Source organism: Lupinus angustifolius, chromosome LG04 (genome assembly GCF_001865875.1).
Source record: "Lupinus angustifolius cultivar Tanjil chromosome LG04, LupAngTanjil_v1.0, whole genome shotgun sequence".
Taxonomy (NCBI): domain Eukaryota; kingdom Viridiplantae; phylum Streptophyta; class Magnoliopsida; order Fabales; family Fabaceae; genus Lupinus; species Lupinus angustifolius.
Window position 1 is genome coordinate 16,381,933 of NC_032012.1, and position 15,912 is coordinate 16,397,844.

General features: G+C 31.5%; 2 protein-coding genes across 2 annotated transcripts; both read right to left on the bottom strand.

Annotated features, from left to right (window-relative positions):
• Nucleotides 894-6,871, bottom strand: LOC109346022 (ankyrin repeat domain-containing protein 2A-like). Its single transcript, XM_019585364.1, has 9 exons — nucleotides 6,792-6,871; nucleotides 6,609-6,646; nucleotides 5,502-5,617; nucleotides 4,784-4,993; nucleotides 4,555-4,703; nucleotides 4,264-4,432; nucleotides 2,095-2,187; nucleotides 1,455-1,594; nucleotides 894-1,199 (listed from the first exon to the last, which is right to left on the bottom strand). Exons 2-9 carry the CDS (start codon nucleotides 6,640-6,642, stop codon nucleotides 1,100-1,102), a joined length of 1,011 nt encoding a protein of 336 aa, XP_019440909.1. The 5' UTR covers nucleotides 6,643-6,646; nucleotides 6,792-6,871; the 3' UTR covers nucleotides 894-1,099.
• LOC109346023 (mediator-associated protein 2) lies at nucleotides 9,661-14,126 on the bottom strand. The gene is made up of 4 exons (XM_019585365.1): nucleotides 13,908-14,126; nucleotides 13,741-13,825; nucleotides 13,570-13,653; nucleotides 9,661-10,195 (listed from the first exon to the last, which is right to left on the bottom strand). Exons 1-4 carry the CDS (start codon nucleotides 14,037-14,039, stop codon nucleotides 9,816-9,818), a joined length of 681 nt encoding a protein of 226 aa, XP_019440910.1. The 5' UTR covers nucleotides 14,040-14,126; the 3' UTR covers nucleotides 9,661-9,815.

Genomic DNA, 15,912 nt, shown 5'->3' on the forward strand with positions numbered 1-15,912 from the left:
TATAAAACCTTTTGTAGTATTATTTAAAAATGAGTTAATTATTTGAGTTGTCCAAATGAACCAATTCGAACTGAGAATAGGTCACAAACTTTAACCAAGCCGAACTCGAGCTAAAAAAAACTTATATTAAATCAAGTCGAATTTCAAGCTGAACCAATCTTTATTAAGCTGAACCGAGTTAAGCTCTGATTCAACTTTCAGTTCTAATTCACAAATCTTTTACTTTATTATCACGAGTTTGTCACTTTAATAATATTTGCAACTAATCTTCAATGTCAAGTAAACTCATAACATGTTATTCACACGAAAATAACAATTGAAATTCATCATTGAAGGTAAGTAAGAGAATCACATAACAAATGATTCGTAACATCAAAGCATATCACAATATATGCATGGATCTTGCATGTTGGGGAGTGTTGCAGTCTTTTTTTGATACTATTAATAGTATCTCTCACTTTATAAGTAAAAAATTAATTTCTTTCTAAAAATCAAACTTTTAATATTTTGATCTTTCTGAAATCTAACGAAACTTTATGACACTAGACTAACACCTTCTTCATATTCTTAGTGGCGTTCCAAAGTAATAGAAACAAAAGTCAAAACTTGCAAGTTAAGTAGCATTTATGCAAATAAAGTCTAATCACTCTACTATATCAAAATCTATGAGGGGTAAATAACAATAAGATTATGACTAAGAAGTCAGATTTAAGTATCTGAAATAATCTCTCTGTTTGTGAGGTTGAGTCTACTCTCTCTAAACTCCTTAGGTGGAAGCCTCATACACCAATCTTGGGACCAAGTTAGACTTTTTTTTCTTTTTTTCCATTCCAGAATAGACCAAAAAAATTGGACTAAAAATGTTGTGCTGACTCTAAAAGTGGGGCACGCAATGAAATAATTATGGAACTTAATCCAGAAAACCATGCAGTGTAACAATCCACATAATATTAATATAAGTTACATACATAACAATTTTGGTGGTGACAACATCCAACACAGAAAAAATAAGAATATTAGTTCAACACACCATTAAACCTCTTTCCCCCTCAGTTTCCCCCTTTTCTTGTTGGCACCATGCCATCATGATTTGGTAAAACTACAGGAAAGCATCTTTCTCAAGCAACTTTAGAACTTCATGTTGATTGTTAAGCTTAGCAACATCAATAGGAGTTTTCCCATCCAAATTCTGCAGAGTACTGAAATCGAACAAAAAGTGAAACAAATAGTTTAAATTCAATTAGGTACACTTAAGGTTTCATCTTAAAATCAATTAGCAATGACACGAGTAAGAGTAGCCCAACAGGTATAAACCATGGCTAGAAGAGCGGGGCAGACAATGTGGGACGTACTTCCCGACAGAAAGCACAAACAAACAATCATGGGTTAGGAAGCATTTGCATGATGAATAGGATAACAATAATTTCAAAGTATAATCTGAAATGGCTACTTACACTGCAGCACCATTTTCAAGTAGAAGGGCCACACATTCCTTCCTGCCATAACCAGCAGCATAATGAAGAGCTGTGTTCTTGTTATTATCCAAAGCATCCACTTTTGCCCCAGCCTCAATGAGAACTTGTGCACACTTCACCTGGAATGATATCAAAAACTTGTTCAGCAATGTATAAAAATAGCCTACATAGAATCCTAAAATTCTAATTGATGATGAGCTTTTTCCTTTTTCTTCTTGCTCATCCTAGAAAGGTCTTGGTGCCGGAGAGATATACATAATATAGCAGTATAGCACGCTCCACTGCCACCACCACGATTGCACGAAAAGTGGCATTGCTGCCTCTACCTCCACGCTGCTACCAATGTTATTACACACTACCATTGCCACCACCACAGATGCCATTGATACCTCCACAATCCCCACCCATTGCCACAATAATAATTTTAAACTTCCGGGGAGACATCATTTTTTAAGGGCAGAGATGGTAGAGCATGAAGCGTGACAAACCATTTTGGTATATGTTGTATGTCGAACATAGACACGCATGTTACACATGTCTAATTAAAAACTTTTTTCTTCCAATAAACAGTGATTTTCAATAACAGATGAGAAAGACTTTATTCAGAATATTAATATACCTCTCCATATCCACAGGAAAAGTGCAAAGCAGTTCTTCCCTCTGAATCTTCTTCATCCTTGTCAGCACCAGCAGCTAGTGCACTTTTCAAACCCTAATTGAAAGATGTGGAATCATAGCTCTCAAATATTTTCGAAGATCATATCCATTATCCAGAAACAATGTGACAATGGCTGAATTTAACAAAAGCATAACTACATGCATCAAGGTTAACAATCAAACCAACACTTGAGAAATGAATAAATGTCCACTCTATTTTAATTTTCTATTCCTTGAAAAATATTATTAAAAAAAATTAAGTATACAACCCCTTGTACAGGGCATCAAATACCACTATAGTTCTAAAAGTGATTCTTCACTTGTGTCACTAACCAAAAGGTTTTAAGCATCCAGATTTGATGAATGATTTCCAATGCTTGTAATTAAATTCTTCCACTCCAAAATCTTATATCTGAAGAACTTAATTTCTTTTTTAATACAGAATAAATTGATTAAGGGGATCTGGGAAGAGAAGAAAAGCAGGAGTTTAAAGAATGAGGGATCTCAGTGAAAATGGGAAAATAAAATTACAGAGAGAAAACATTGTTTGAGGAAAGCTACTCTATTTATCTGTAAATCAATTAAGTGAACATAATTATGCTGATATGGGCATGGAAAAGGACAAGCTGGAACAAGAGCTCCGAGGCCTACAGGGACCACAAACCAGGGCAAGGACCAAGAGGGAAAAGGAAGCCCTTCGACAGGTTCTAGAAGCCCTAATGAAAATCAGCCCAAGGGAAGAGTTGCAAGCAACCACTGAGGATGGTGCATTGCGTTGAAGGAGGAGGGACTTGGCCAACCATGGATGTGGACCACACCACAGCCATGACGTGAATCCAGGCCATGAAACACGATTGTGGACCAAGGCATGGCATGACCATGTTTCTTCCAGTTTGCATGGGTATATCCGAGAGTGTATTCATATTCTATTTGTTTAACCTACGTAATAACAGTATAAGATCCCATAACCTGAAGACCAGGTGAGTTTATCAGCTGATCACTTGGATTGTCATTTTTAGGAGGTTAACATCATTAAAACTATGTAATAAGTGGTGTCATAAGTTGTAGGTTACCATTCAGCATCAATGGCTGAGTTATGAGGCATTAGTTTCATATGATTGCAACCACCTTTATAATGTAGCCTTCAATCATAAATGAAATCATCCAAGAATTTATGTTCAATAAAAAAACATAAGAATTTTCTGAGTTTGTGATGTCTTTCTCTACTTCTTATGGTTACTGTCATAATGAGAACACCTCAGATTTTAAACAAGTACCAAAAACACATGACAAGAAAGAGCTAAATGCTTTTTTCCGAATTATAGAAAACAAATACAACAACCAAACCTTAATCTCGCTTAGTTGGGGTCAGTTAATTATAGAAAACAAATGAACAAAATTAACAAGGCCCAAAATAGACTCCAGTTCAGAGAATTCACTATCATATAAATTAACAAAGAAATGGAAATCCCGAGAAAGATTTGAACCTTGAACAGACAGGAGAGTTATAAGGAAGAAGGACAACAGAGATACAAGGAAGCATCTCTAAATGAGTATTCTCCTACCCAATGGCCCTCCGAAAATTTAACATTAGCAACATTTCCTAATTCTATCAAGGACCTGGTTATATCAGATAATGTTGGGGTAAAAAAGTGGCCTGATCAAATTAAGGATTTTACCGTACTCTAGAAGCTTAAGCTACACCAGTAGACTCCAAAGGATCCCAATGGGAAGTTTCTGAAAGATGAAGTTGAATTGTTTGATAAATGGCAACCCAGCAAAACACAGAAAGGCTAGTTGGAAAAATTGTTTACTTGGCTGTAACTCCACTTGGCATAACCTTTGTTGTTGGATTATTTAGACAATTAAGTCAGACTCCAAGAGTTCCGATTTCAATTGTTAGACAAACCAATACACTAAGCCTGGTTTTATTTCATCAAATCCACTATGACTAAACTTCATTCACATGTTCCAGATCTGTACCTTCTACCCAGACAAGTTCCCTGTGAAAAGATAATAATTTTCCACTTCCTCTGTTTCACGTCAATAACTTCAACCATAACCTAAATTCTTGAAAAGGGAGAAAGGTTTAAAAGCATGCATATGTGCACAAAAAAGTGATATGCCATACCTCTATATCACCAGTACTAGCAGTGTGATGAACAATTGATTCATCTTCATTTCCTACATCATCAGTTTCATCTGGCACAGAATTTTCAACAGAAGCAGCTGCATCACCAGCATTTGCGAGGCCCATGGCTTGTCCTAACTTCCCCAAAACCTCCTCATCATTCCAGTATCTGTAATGAAAAAATCATTTAAGCAGCCATTTACATATTTAATACAACACACATTATGAAGGGAATTTGGAAATGTCAAAACTGTAAAAGATAATTCAAAAGAATGTTAAAGCTGCTAAAACCTCATCATAGCAGAAGGACCACCAGTCTCTATCTCTTCTAAAATATGTTTCAGTGATGGGTCTTCCTTGATGCGTGCCATTCTCTCTTCAATCTGCTCTTTATTTGATGGATTAGTAAAACTTTCAAGCATGGCAGACATAGATGGATCCTGGGATAGAGAGCACATACATTTCATCAAACAGTTGAAATCTCATTAACAAGAAGTAGAAGGAGGAAATGTATAAATACCTGCACCAATGCATTACCAAGGCGCTCAGCCATGGTCATAAAATTGGGATTCTGCATAACCTGTTGCATGGTTTGCAAATATTGCTGATTATCAAAGTTAGGGATACTTTCTGGTGTTGCACCTTGAAAAGTTTTCTGAAGCTGTTCAGCCATCTGGTTGAATGAAGGATCTTTTGCAATCTGTTCAGCCAATTCCTTGATACTTGGGTCCTATGCATTTCACATTCAAGGCGTTAGAAACTTGAAAGGGCTATATCAACAAAGCCCAATTATTTATTATAAATTCCTAATCAAGTCAAACATCTGACAAACTTTCCTATATAACTGAATCTTAAATGCAGAAGATACTAAAATATTATTGACTGATACAATTTTATTGAGTGATACTGGAAAGCTCCAAAGGATAAGACAGATACAATTGTATTAAATGGTTACTGTCAAAGAGAAGATCTCTAAAACAATTAAGAAGTTTAGATCCTCGGAAATACTGATATCAGTGTCCAACTATACACTCCAAATTCAATGCACCACCAAGACATGGAAAAATTCACACGTGTAAAAAAACAATATTCTCTTCGACTGCGAGACTTCATATGCTCACAAAGAGCATGCTAAGATATTCCCCATCCTTAACTTCACCTAATTATCAATAAATACAGCATAAATAGTACACAATACATAAAATTCAAATATAATAAAAGGAGATGAGATGATATACATTGAGCAGACCAGACATTGCTGAGAAATCAAAAGGATTGGGTGGGAAACTAGTAGCAGTTGCAGAGGATGTTTCAGCCTTGGCATTTTTATTCTCACCAGTGCCAACTTTGTCATCTAGGAAAACATAAACAAGTTTGAAGTTAAGGCACTTTTAAGATTCAAGAACGTAAAGCCGATATGCTAAGATTACATGTATGAAACATTATGATTGATATGGAGAAAATTAGAAAACAAACTAGGAATCAATCAAATAAAGAAAACACTAATAAGCAGAACCAAACAGGACTTTCAAATCATGGCTTGTTGTGCTAGTTCTACAAGAAACAGTAGACAGAGACCCCGAAGTAATGAGCACCAATACTATATTTGTAGAAAATCGTCACTTTAATTTATGGCATCAAGCACAATTTTTCTTCAAGTATTCATCAAGGGCACATGTTAAAGAATGCTGGATGTTTTTTTGCATATTACAAGCATGGGCATTTTTTTGGCACTACCAAAGGTATCCCCTCAGCTTATAGGTAAGGAAACAATCCCTTTCAGGGTGTGTGACTGTCCATCCAACCAAGTGTCGCTTGTATTTAGCGGTGTCTTATACCATTAGACCAACGCCTTATTGGTACAAGCATGGACTTTAAAAAAGAAAAAATATTTTTTAACATGTAAAAAAAAGTTATTTCGTATTCATAAAGCAAAAGCTGATTTCGGTATTGTTTTTTAAAATCTGCATTTAATTTGTCTCCAAAAAGATTGTATTTTACTGAAATCAATGATATTTAAATTCTATTCAAACTTCAGCGACATCATATGTTAAGGTTTTGAAGTCGCAGAAACCACAGTTGTGGCTGAATGACCACATTTCCCCCCAATTGTCTGAAAAATCAAGGTTTTAAGAGCTTCCGAAACCACATACCCTATTTAAAATATTGATAAGAACCCTAAGGCTTATAAAACAAACATTGTATTGGTTGAACAAAATTGAAATCTGAATAAATTGCTGTGAGTTGAATAAACAAATTATAAGGTTCCATCTTTCAAATCAATTAATATTATTAAAATAAGCTGATCTAGAAATATAATTGGAGAATAGAGATTATAAACATACCAGCAGGAGAGTCCTTTTGAGGATTTGAAGCCATGAGACTAGAAATAGATGAGATAAGAGAAAATATTAAGATTAAAAATGAAATATGAAAATGGAGAAAAGGGAAATAAAGAATGAAAATTGAAGTGTGAATTGTGAATTGTGATGAAGAAGGGGAAGATGATAAGGGTTGAAGATTAGAACCTTTGGTGATTGGTTGAAAGCTGTGGAATGAATCTCAAAGGAGTTAGTTGTTATAAAATCATTTTTATACATTGTCATTTATCACTACTATATCATCCACTCTTCATTTTTCATCATTATTATCTCTTTAAAAAATATATAAATAAATGGTAAATAATATATTGGTTCTACTTAAATCTTTACACTAAAAACGCAAAGATATTAATTAAGAATAAAATATTTATGGGATGTTATTATATTATATGCATTGTTTCATTGTTCATTTATATTAGTATTAATATTAGTTACATTCTTTAATAGAGGAGTCCAATGAATAATGAATGATAGTAGATGACACATTCTTACATTGATACATATTTTTCTCATGTATTATCTCTTTGATTTATATCTATACACTTTATACAAAAAATTACATAGTCAATAGAACATTTAATATTCATATATATTATTATTATTTAAATGTAAACACCTGATAACTTAACATATAATATTATGGATGATAAATAATAGAGTGAAATCACTCTTACTTTATTATTTTATTTGAGAATAAAGTAATTTATAGTATAAAGTGATAAGTTATCTCATTTAAATACTAAAATCATGATATGTATTTTATTTAATTATTTTTATAAAAATATTTGTAAAATTGAATATAATATTATACAAGTCATAGTTTTACTAATTATAGAAGATAAGTTGCCTTATGATATAATAAGATATTTTATTCTCTTTTTATTGGACAAATGTTTACTTTATAGTGGACCCTCTCAAGCCTCCTCATCCCCTAAAATGAACGGTTGTCATCAACGTTGCCTTCTCCTTCGTTTTCAGAGGGGGGAAAACAAAACATAAGATCAACCGATGGTTATTTTCAGTGAAATAAAAATATTTTTATTTTGTTCTCTACTATGTCATTCTTATTTTCTTACTTTTATTTTTAAATAAGAAAATTCTTTGTTCTTCTTAACCAAGGGAAAGGGAAGAGAGATGTAAATTTTGTGGAAAAAATGTAGATGCCGTGGGAGCCAAATAAGAATATGAATAATGTTTGTCATTGTGAGAAAAAAATAGATGTTGTTCTTATTTCATGGAGAGTTATAATAAATTATAAAATAATGCATGAGACCCAAATAAAAAATAAATATGTTGTTTGTAACTGTGGATACTCTAAAAGTTTTTTAAGATTAAAATATTTTTTTGGTTCCTCAAGTTTTTTAATTGCATAATATTTTCCTTTTTTTTAGATTAAAATATTTTTTTGGTTCCTCAAGTTTTTTAATTGCATAATATTTTTTTTTGTGCTTTTCATATTTCAACTTGTATGAATCTACAAAAATAATCTTTCCATTTAACTTTTTATCTAAAATCATAATGATGTTATCTATATAACATTATCCAATATAACATTATACGTGTCTTTCCTACTTCAGCAATAAAATTATAAAGCACATTTTTTGTTCCTCCCCTTTTTCATTTTGTGCAAAATTCATTGACCTATTTTTTATAAGCAATTTTGATTATAAGTAGTGTTGATTCTAACATTTTGTAGGTGGGAGAAAAAATTTGGAACTCCTAATTTAATTATATGAAACTTAAATATCAAAGCTCAACTAAAATTGAAGACTAAAACATATTACGATAACAAAATAAAAATGAGTATTTATTGTATATTAAATAATTTAATTATGTAATATTTTTACAATAAGATATATTAAATCGTGAGAACATATGATACATTTTCTTTTCAAATTCGATTATTGTTACTATTGAGGACTTCGTCCAATGTATTTTTACGAGTCATCATCTTAATGAGGGTTAAATGATTTTATATTTTTTCACCTAAGACATATCCTTATTTCAGTTATACATAAACTATATGATAATAATATAAAATAATAATCAATACAATCAACAAAGTATTAAAAATATTCATGTTAAGAGTAATAATAATTGACAATGCTACAAATTTTAAAGAGAATACAAATAATAACATACTTATCATATAGAGAGATAAAATTAGTTGTATAAGTAAAAAAATTGGGTCACCATTAATTATAGGCTTTATACCGCACACTTGTTGCACAGTCATTCGAGTCAACCCTGATTATAATTTATATGATTGTATAAGAATGATATTAGTTTGAGTTAATGATCAACATAAATTTGAGTTCGTTATCTCGTTTAAAAGTTTGTGAACTTTAATTTAATAAATCTTGAGTTGAAAAATAGTTGGCATCAAACTCTACTCGATTCTTGTCGAACTAAGTTAAGCCAAGCTTGTTATCATGTTCCAGTTAAAATTCATGTGCTTCTAAAACTTCTTACCACATTTCTAACTTCCCATTTAATTCTTTATTTACTTAAGTAATTTTCATCCTACAATTTTTATCCTTACGCAAAAAGCTCTCACTCTATTTTAGTTTTTTACATACACACGATTTTGTTCAATATTTTCTTGAATACACTGATCATAATATTATACTATCATACTTTATAAATTAATAAAATCAGGATCCACATCATTGGACAAACTATAAAATCATTCAACGTCCATTAAAAAGGTGATAAAAAATATCTTAAATACAAGTCCCCAATAAGTAACAATCAGAAATAAGTGAAAAAGAAAATATATCATTCATCCTCATCATTGCATTGAACTTTTTTCTTCAGTCACAAACTTCAGTGGGATTATAACAAGAAAATAAGAAATCTGATGCAAAAAAAATAGCCACAGGAAATGCAACAATGTCAATGCTGAGCACCAAAACATAAGAGCAAGAAAAATGAGCAAAAGGGTCCTTATCAGAAAAAATTGAAAATCCTGCCCAACATAAATTTTATAAAATAAAATAAAAATGAATGGCAGAGAGAAAGAAAATGCAACATATAAATGTATTATCCTTTTCAACATAAAAGCAAAATACTACTAATTTAGTACATCTTAAAGGGCCATGAGAATATAGCATTTGAATATTGTACTGCTGCAAATATGGCTAGTAGCTAGTAATGGATGAAACACTATTCCTAGTGTTTTCTTCTCTTTGATTTTCCTCCATGAGAATGTTCTGAAGACATAGCAGAAATGCCACTACTATGACCATGGCTGAGATCATGCACATTTGTTCCATTAGAAGGGTCCTCAGAGATTAGGGACTTGGACAATCTTCTTTTAGCAGTACTAAATTCAGATAACGAGCTTTTTCGATTGCTTCCTTTTGATGAAGCTGCACGACCGGATTGTGAAGTTTGTGGATGACCACTTTGCATAGGGAAATACTGAGAATTTGTCACTGAGACTCCAGCAGAATTCCTTTGTTTAAGTCTTGAGTTGGGTGAATTGGTTTTTTCGCGTTCCTTGGGATCGGGGTAATGAACAACGGAAATTCGCCGTGAAATCTTTCCAGCTGTAGAGTTAGATAAATTATTTCTTTTTTGTGCGTGAACTCAAAATATATAAAATTTACAACCAATAAGAAAATCACCATGACAACATTCATAAGAATCAGAGACACATGAGAGGAAACGTAATCAAAGCATATGCAACCAAAATATAGTTTTCAATTTCATTAGTAAATTAATCATTGCTTAAAATAGAGAGCTCCCAGTTCGATGCAGATTGAATTTGTAATCCAAATATTTATCATACAAGAAAAACAACATCGAAAGCATAAACTGAACAACAATATCAAGCCTCAGATCACAGGTATTCTTGAAGAAAAATACATCAGATGACACAACATAAAACTAATCATACCAGCATTCTCAAATATATTTCACATACTTTTAATTAGAAAGAAGAAGAAATCTATTAAAGCATCAGGTTCTTTGTGCACACACATGCATTCATTGCACCCTACCATATACTAGTTAGTATAACCTCTACAAGTTTGTTATCAGGCGTTTACTGACAGCTGTCATGACAGTTTACCAGTATTGTATAAATGTACTTGTGAACTGAGCACAAACTCAGATTGATCAATTATACAAATTCAGTTTCAGATTTTTTTTGTCTGTTAGCACATTCTTTGATTTTCTTTCTGCCATTATAAGAGAATAGGACTAAGGCTAGTTAGAGTTAGTTAAAAGTTAGTCAGAAATAGTGTCAAGGATTACAGCTGGAGTCTCTGTACCAGCTAAGCTATAAATATAACTTCCTCTTCATTGTAATGGTTTAACAAAAATCATTAACAGAAATCCAAAGTTTTCTCTCAAGTTTACTTTCTCTCCCTTCGTATCTTTTCTTATCTGTTTGTGTGGTATATAAATATTAGAGAGTATGACTAAAGCAACATAGAGTTAGTTACAAGTTAGACATAAATAGTGTCAAGGCTTACAAATGGAGTCTCTATACCAACTAAGCTATAAATATACCTTCATTGTATCGGTTTAACAAAATCAATAATAGAAATCCAGAGTTTTCTCTCAAGTTCACCTTCTCTCCTTTCAGTTTTATGCATCACTAAAGTGAAATCTTTAACATATATATGTGGAGTGCTGATATTTATAGGTTACTTAAGGTAACTAGGTATGGCCACTCTAATGAGGCTTGTTATAACTTTAGTGCTCAGTATGAGCCTCAAATGTCATTCATGACATGTCTTCAGGGGAGAATCATGACGGGTTTGGGGCAGAAGCTTTCCCCGGTCATGAGCTGAGGTTAGCATGGAACCAAACCACTAATGAAGAAATCCATATCAGTCTTCGAGATCGCAATGTATACAAAAATGGCTTCTAACTAAAGCTCTTCTACAATGTTGATGGAATGAATCACATGTTTGTGATCTTTATTGTATTCTTTATTACTTTCCCACATCTCCAAGCATGGAAGCCACTTTGATTGATGACAGAACCAATTAATGTTTGAAAGGATGCAGCATAAGGCTACATAGAATGGCATAATGGAATATTCCATTATGTTTAATAGACTTCAAAACCAAAGTTTGTCACAGGGACCCAATTACAAATTTTGATTTTATTTTAGGGACCCAATTACATTTTTTTAGTTCAGGGCCTATTTGAACACCCCAAATCGTTCAGGGACCTATGGATTAATTTAACCATAACAAATCAATGGTTGTTCATTTTTTTTAATTTAAGCTCATGGTCACTAAGCAACAACCTTACAGTTGTTGCCCTCTTTCTATAATAAATAAATAAAGGGTCTATCTCTACTCTCTTCAACAAAACAATAACAACCAGCTCAATTGAAACCAAAATTGCAGTAAAAATCCTTCACTTAGAGCAAGATATTTTCTAAGGTTTCTCCTAATGTTTTCCTTAAGTTCTATTCTACCCATTTTAATCAAACTTTACCATTTGATCCACTTTCTCATTAGAACCTTTATTAATCTTCCTCTCACATGCCCAAACCCATGTAAATGAGTTCCACCATCTTCTCATCAAGAAGTGCAACTCCAACTTACATGCTTTTTTAGTTTTTATCATATCTATTCTAGAATGTAGACTGCTTCACATCAACATTCTCCGCTAAACTTACCTTTTGCTCTAGTTGCCATTTCAACACCAAACATTCACTCATTTTTATTCTTCAAAACATATACCTTGATCCTTTCTCTGTCAGGAACAGAATTCAAGCAAAGACTCTAAAGGTTCAACACATTTCTTCTGACTTTCAGACAGCTGATGTCCACACAAAATCTGTCTACAAACAAATTTCTCTTGTTCGGAAGACAACTCAAGGTTCAGGAGACACCCTCAGCTTCAGGGGTATGTTAGAGATTTAGGCTAATCTAGGCTTCTCTACAGTTAGTTTAGTTAGAACTTAGAAGTGTCGGCATTTGATATGTGTATACTTGCAGTACATCTGTACTGTGCGAGTTAGTACAGTTTGAAGTGTCAGCACACTTGCGGTACACTATACTGTCAGCTAATAAAAGCTGCTCAAAAGTGCAGTACAGTGTAGCACACTTGTAAAGACTATATGAAGACATTCCTCTTTGTAATGATGTGATGAGATAGTACACAATTCAATAACAGAAAACAGTTACAGTTTTCAGCTCCTCTCTCTTTTCTCTCTTTACATTACTTCTAGGGTCTGATAGGTACTTTCCAAAAATTACGCATGATTTCTCCATTTCAACCTGTCTACTTGAATCTTATGTGTAATATCCTCATCAATTTTTAAGATGGATTTGGAACATTAATTGGACAACATGTGGTACAGTACAATGTGATCCACAATTTTCAACCCCGGAACATTGTTAACTGATAAACCACATCTTAACAGAATTGCATAGAATTAGTGCATATAGCTTGATGAACTCCTGCTTAACCTAAAACTCATTGACTCTGAAGCCTCTGTAAGCAACACAACTTTATAATTTACTCTCTCAACTAATCAACTAGAGTCATACTATGCAGTAAAAACATGCACTGAGGCACTAACTATTGTATGTTCTCAGTAAGTAACAGCAATGTACAAAGGTATGGACTAAGTCAACAAATAGTGCAAACTGCAAAGTACACACCTATTGTTAAAAAAAGGTTACACCTCTGCAAACCAGATTTCCCCCTACCTGTATATAACTTGAATTTCTACCCACAAATAAACATTTAAGGTTTTCGTCTAAGAGATAGAGAATATTATTTCACAGCACACTTGTGAAAGAATTCTTACACTGCAAATGAAATGAACAAACAGCAGAAGATTGATTGGAACTATTTAAGCTGGCATCATGTTTACTTCACCTTAATTAAGGTCATTCATATTATAGTAGAGCTGAAAACATAACACTTTGATGATTCTATAGATTCATACCAATTTTTGGTTCTATAGAGGAGGGAACAAAGACTGTTTCATCTGGCTCTTGGTCACCAAAGCTGATAAAATCATAAACTTTCCCTGACAGCATAGTGACATGAACATTAAGGCACTTACAAAGAACGAATTTGATTATGAAAGACAAAATGTGAATTTGATTTTGTTTACCAGATGAACCCTCGAAGCTAGTCAATTGGCCATCATTATCAAGCTTGAGAGAAAGTTCCTTACCATCAATGTCAGTCAAAAAATCCTGGCCAACATGTAATACAGTAAGATGAGTTACAAAAGCATGAGAGAACATAGAGTAATTGAAATTCAGAAAAGAATCTTACATTGGAGAAAGGAACCTGAAGGAGCCAAAGTTCAGTGGAATCGGTCAAGTTAAAATCAACAAGTGATTCATTCTCAACTTGCACAAATTCTTGTGCTGGTGTGTAACCTTTCTCGCTCTCTAAATTCGCCATTGATGTTTATTGACGGCAAAGAAGGTAGAGGGTTATGAGAGATGAAAGAAGAAAAGAGAATCTCTGCTTACCCTAGTTTTGCCTTCATTTTTTCTTTGAATACAGTAATAGTATAATTGTATAAATACAAATTTTATATATTTTTCATATCTTCAAGATTTTGGTTATCTTTTTACAATGTACTTTTATGTCAAATTTATTATATTTTCTTTTATTTGTATTTCATTTACTATCGAAAGAAGCAATATTTGGGAACTTTTTTTAGAAAACTTTAGGAATGTAAAGTTATAACGTTATAATATCTTTTTAAAAGTAAAAATAATTATACTTATTAGTATTTTAATTCAATAAAAATATATTTTCTTATATTATATTATTAAGGGTATTCTCTCACGCTATAGATAATGAACTAATTATTTTCAAGTCCATAACTATTCATCCCAACAAGTGTTAATCACATGAATCAAAGCGTTAAACTTTTGATTATCATAAGATTTAACAAGGTCTTACAAATTAATATGTTGTTGGTAATATATTATAAATATGAAGACCAATATGAATATTAAATTTAAAAATGTCAATCTATAATCATATACATGTGTATATATAATAAGGATTCCAATATTATATTTAGGAAATTTAATTATTTACCAATTATATATACTAGTGTGTACAGACACTTCGTGCTTGTCGGTGAATATCGCATGATACTATATATTCAAATTTTATATATTTCATTTTTTAGAATTAGAATGTATTTGTTATGTTCAATGTACTTTATATTATATTTTTTTTGTGTTTATGATAAAGTTTAATTTAAGGTGAGATATGTGGTTAATTAATGTGTTGGTGGTGGTCGTTTAGGATTATATGATTTTTTTGTAAAAAATAAATAATGTTAAGGACAAAACAGGAAGTGAAAATTACACCATGAGATAAGTTATTTCAAGTTTTAGCTTTATATATCGTATAGATATAATTTTTTCTTTAACTAAGTGTTCAAAACACTAAAGAAAAACCTTTATGTTATTTGTCTAATACTCAATTTGATTAACTATCCCCATAAATCTATTTACATATAATTTAATGATAATAATTAATTGTGTTTCATTATATAATTTAATGATAATAATTCAATTGATTATAGACTTGAATGATATTGTTATCTTTAAGTTAAAATGATTATATTTCAGTTAATATTTGAAATAATTTTAATAATAATTGTGTAACGATATTGAGCATTAATGTAACATTCATGACAAAAATTTGATTTCATTCATTGCAATTTAAATGTGAATAAATGGATAATAACACAATTTGATTCTAAAAAATTATTAGTGAGGATTAATGCATCATTTAAAATTTGTAACAAAAAAATAATAATTAGGATCATTTTGTATTGAACAATAGGAATGTGACTTTACATTTGTTCATTCCCTTCCTTATTCATTCACTGTATTTTATCCTATAGTTTAATCTTATGCTTTCCATTTGTCTTCTTATTGTAATAATAATAATAATTTGATATGATTATCTTTCAGTTAAATTTTGAAATAATTTTATTAATAACTGTGTAATGATACGTGATTATTAAGGTAATATTTATTAGCAAAATTTTATTTCATTCATTGCAATTTAAATGTGAATAAATGCACACTAACTTAATTTGATTATAAGAAAGTTACAAATGATGATTAATATATGAGTTAAGATTTGGAACAAAGAAAAAATAATTAAGATCGTTTTTTTTATTTGTTGTCTTATAATTGATAATAATTTTAGTTGATTAAAGACTTAAATGCTATGATTATATTTCAGTTAAAACTTAAAATAATTTTGATAATAATTGTGTAATGATAGGTCAACATTAATG

What these genes read in the sequence shown, in the direction of transcription:
- LOC109346023 (XM_019585365.1), bottom strand. Translation starts at nt 14,039, where the DNA reads ATGGCGAATTTAGAGAGCGAGAAAGGTTACACACCAGCACAAGAATTT. An exon ending in TTCAGGTTCCTTTCTCCAAT is followed by an intron (nt 13,826 to 13,907) that starts GTAAGATTCTTT and finishes CATGTTGGCCAG; the next exon opens with GATTTTTTGACTGACATTGA. An exon ending in CTCTATAGAACCAAAAATTG is followed by an intron (nt 10,196 to 13,569) that starts GTATGAATCTAT and finishes CTAACTCTACAG; the next exon opens with CTGGAAAGATTTCACGGCGA.
- LOC109346022 (XM_019585364.1), bottom strand. Translation starts at nt 6,642, where the DNA reads ATGGCTTCAAATCCTCAAAAGGACTCTCCTGCTG. An exon ending in TTGGTAATGCATTGGTGCAG is followed by an intron (nt 4,704 to 4,783) that starts GTATTTATACAT and finishes TCTCTATCCCAG; the next exon opens with GATCCATCTATGTCTGCCAT. An exon ending in CTAGTACTGGTGATATAGAG is followed by an intron (nt 2,188 to 4,263) that starts GTATGGCATATC and finishes TCTTTCAATTAG; the next exon opens with GGTTTGAAAAGTGCACTAGC.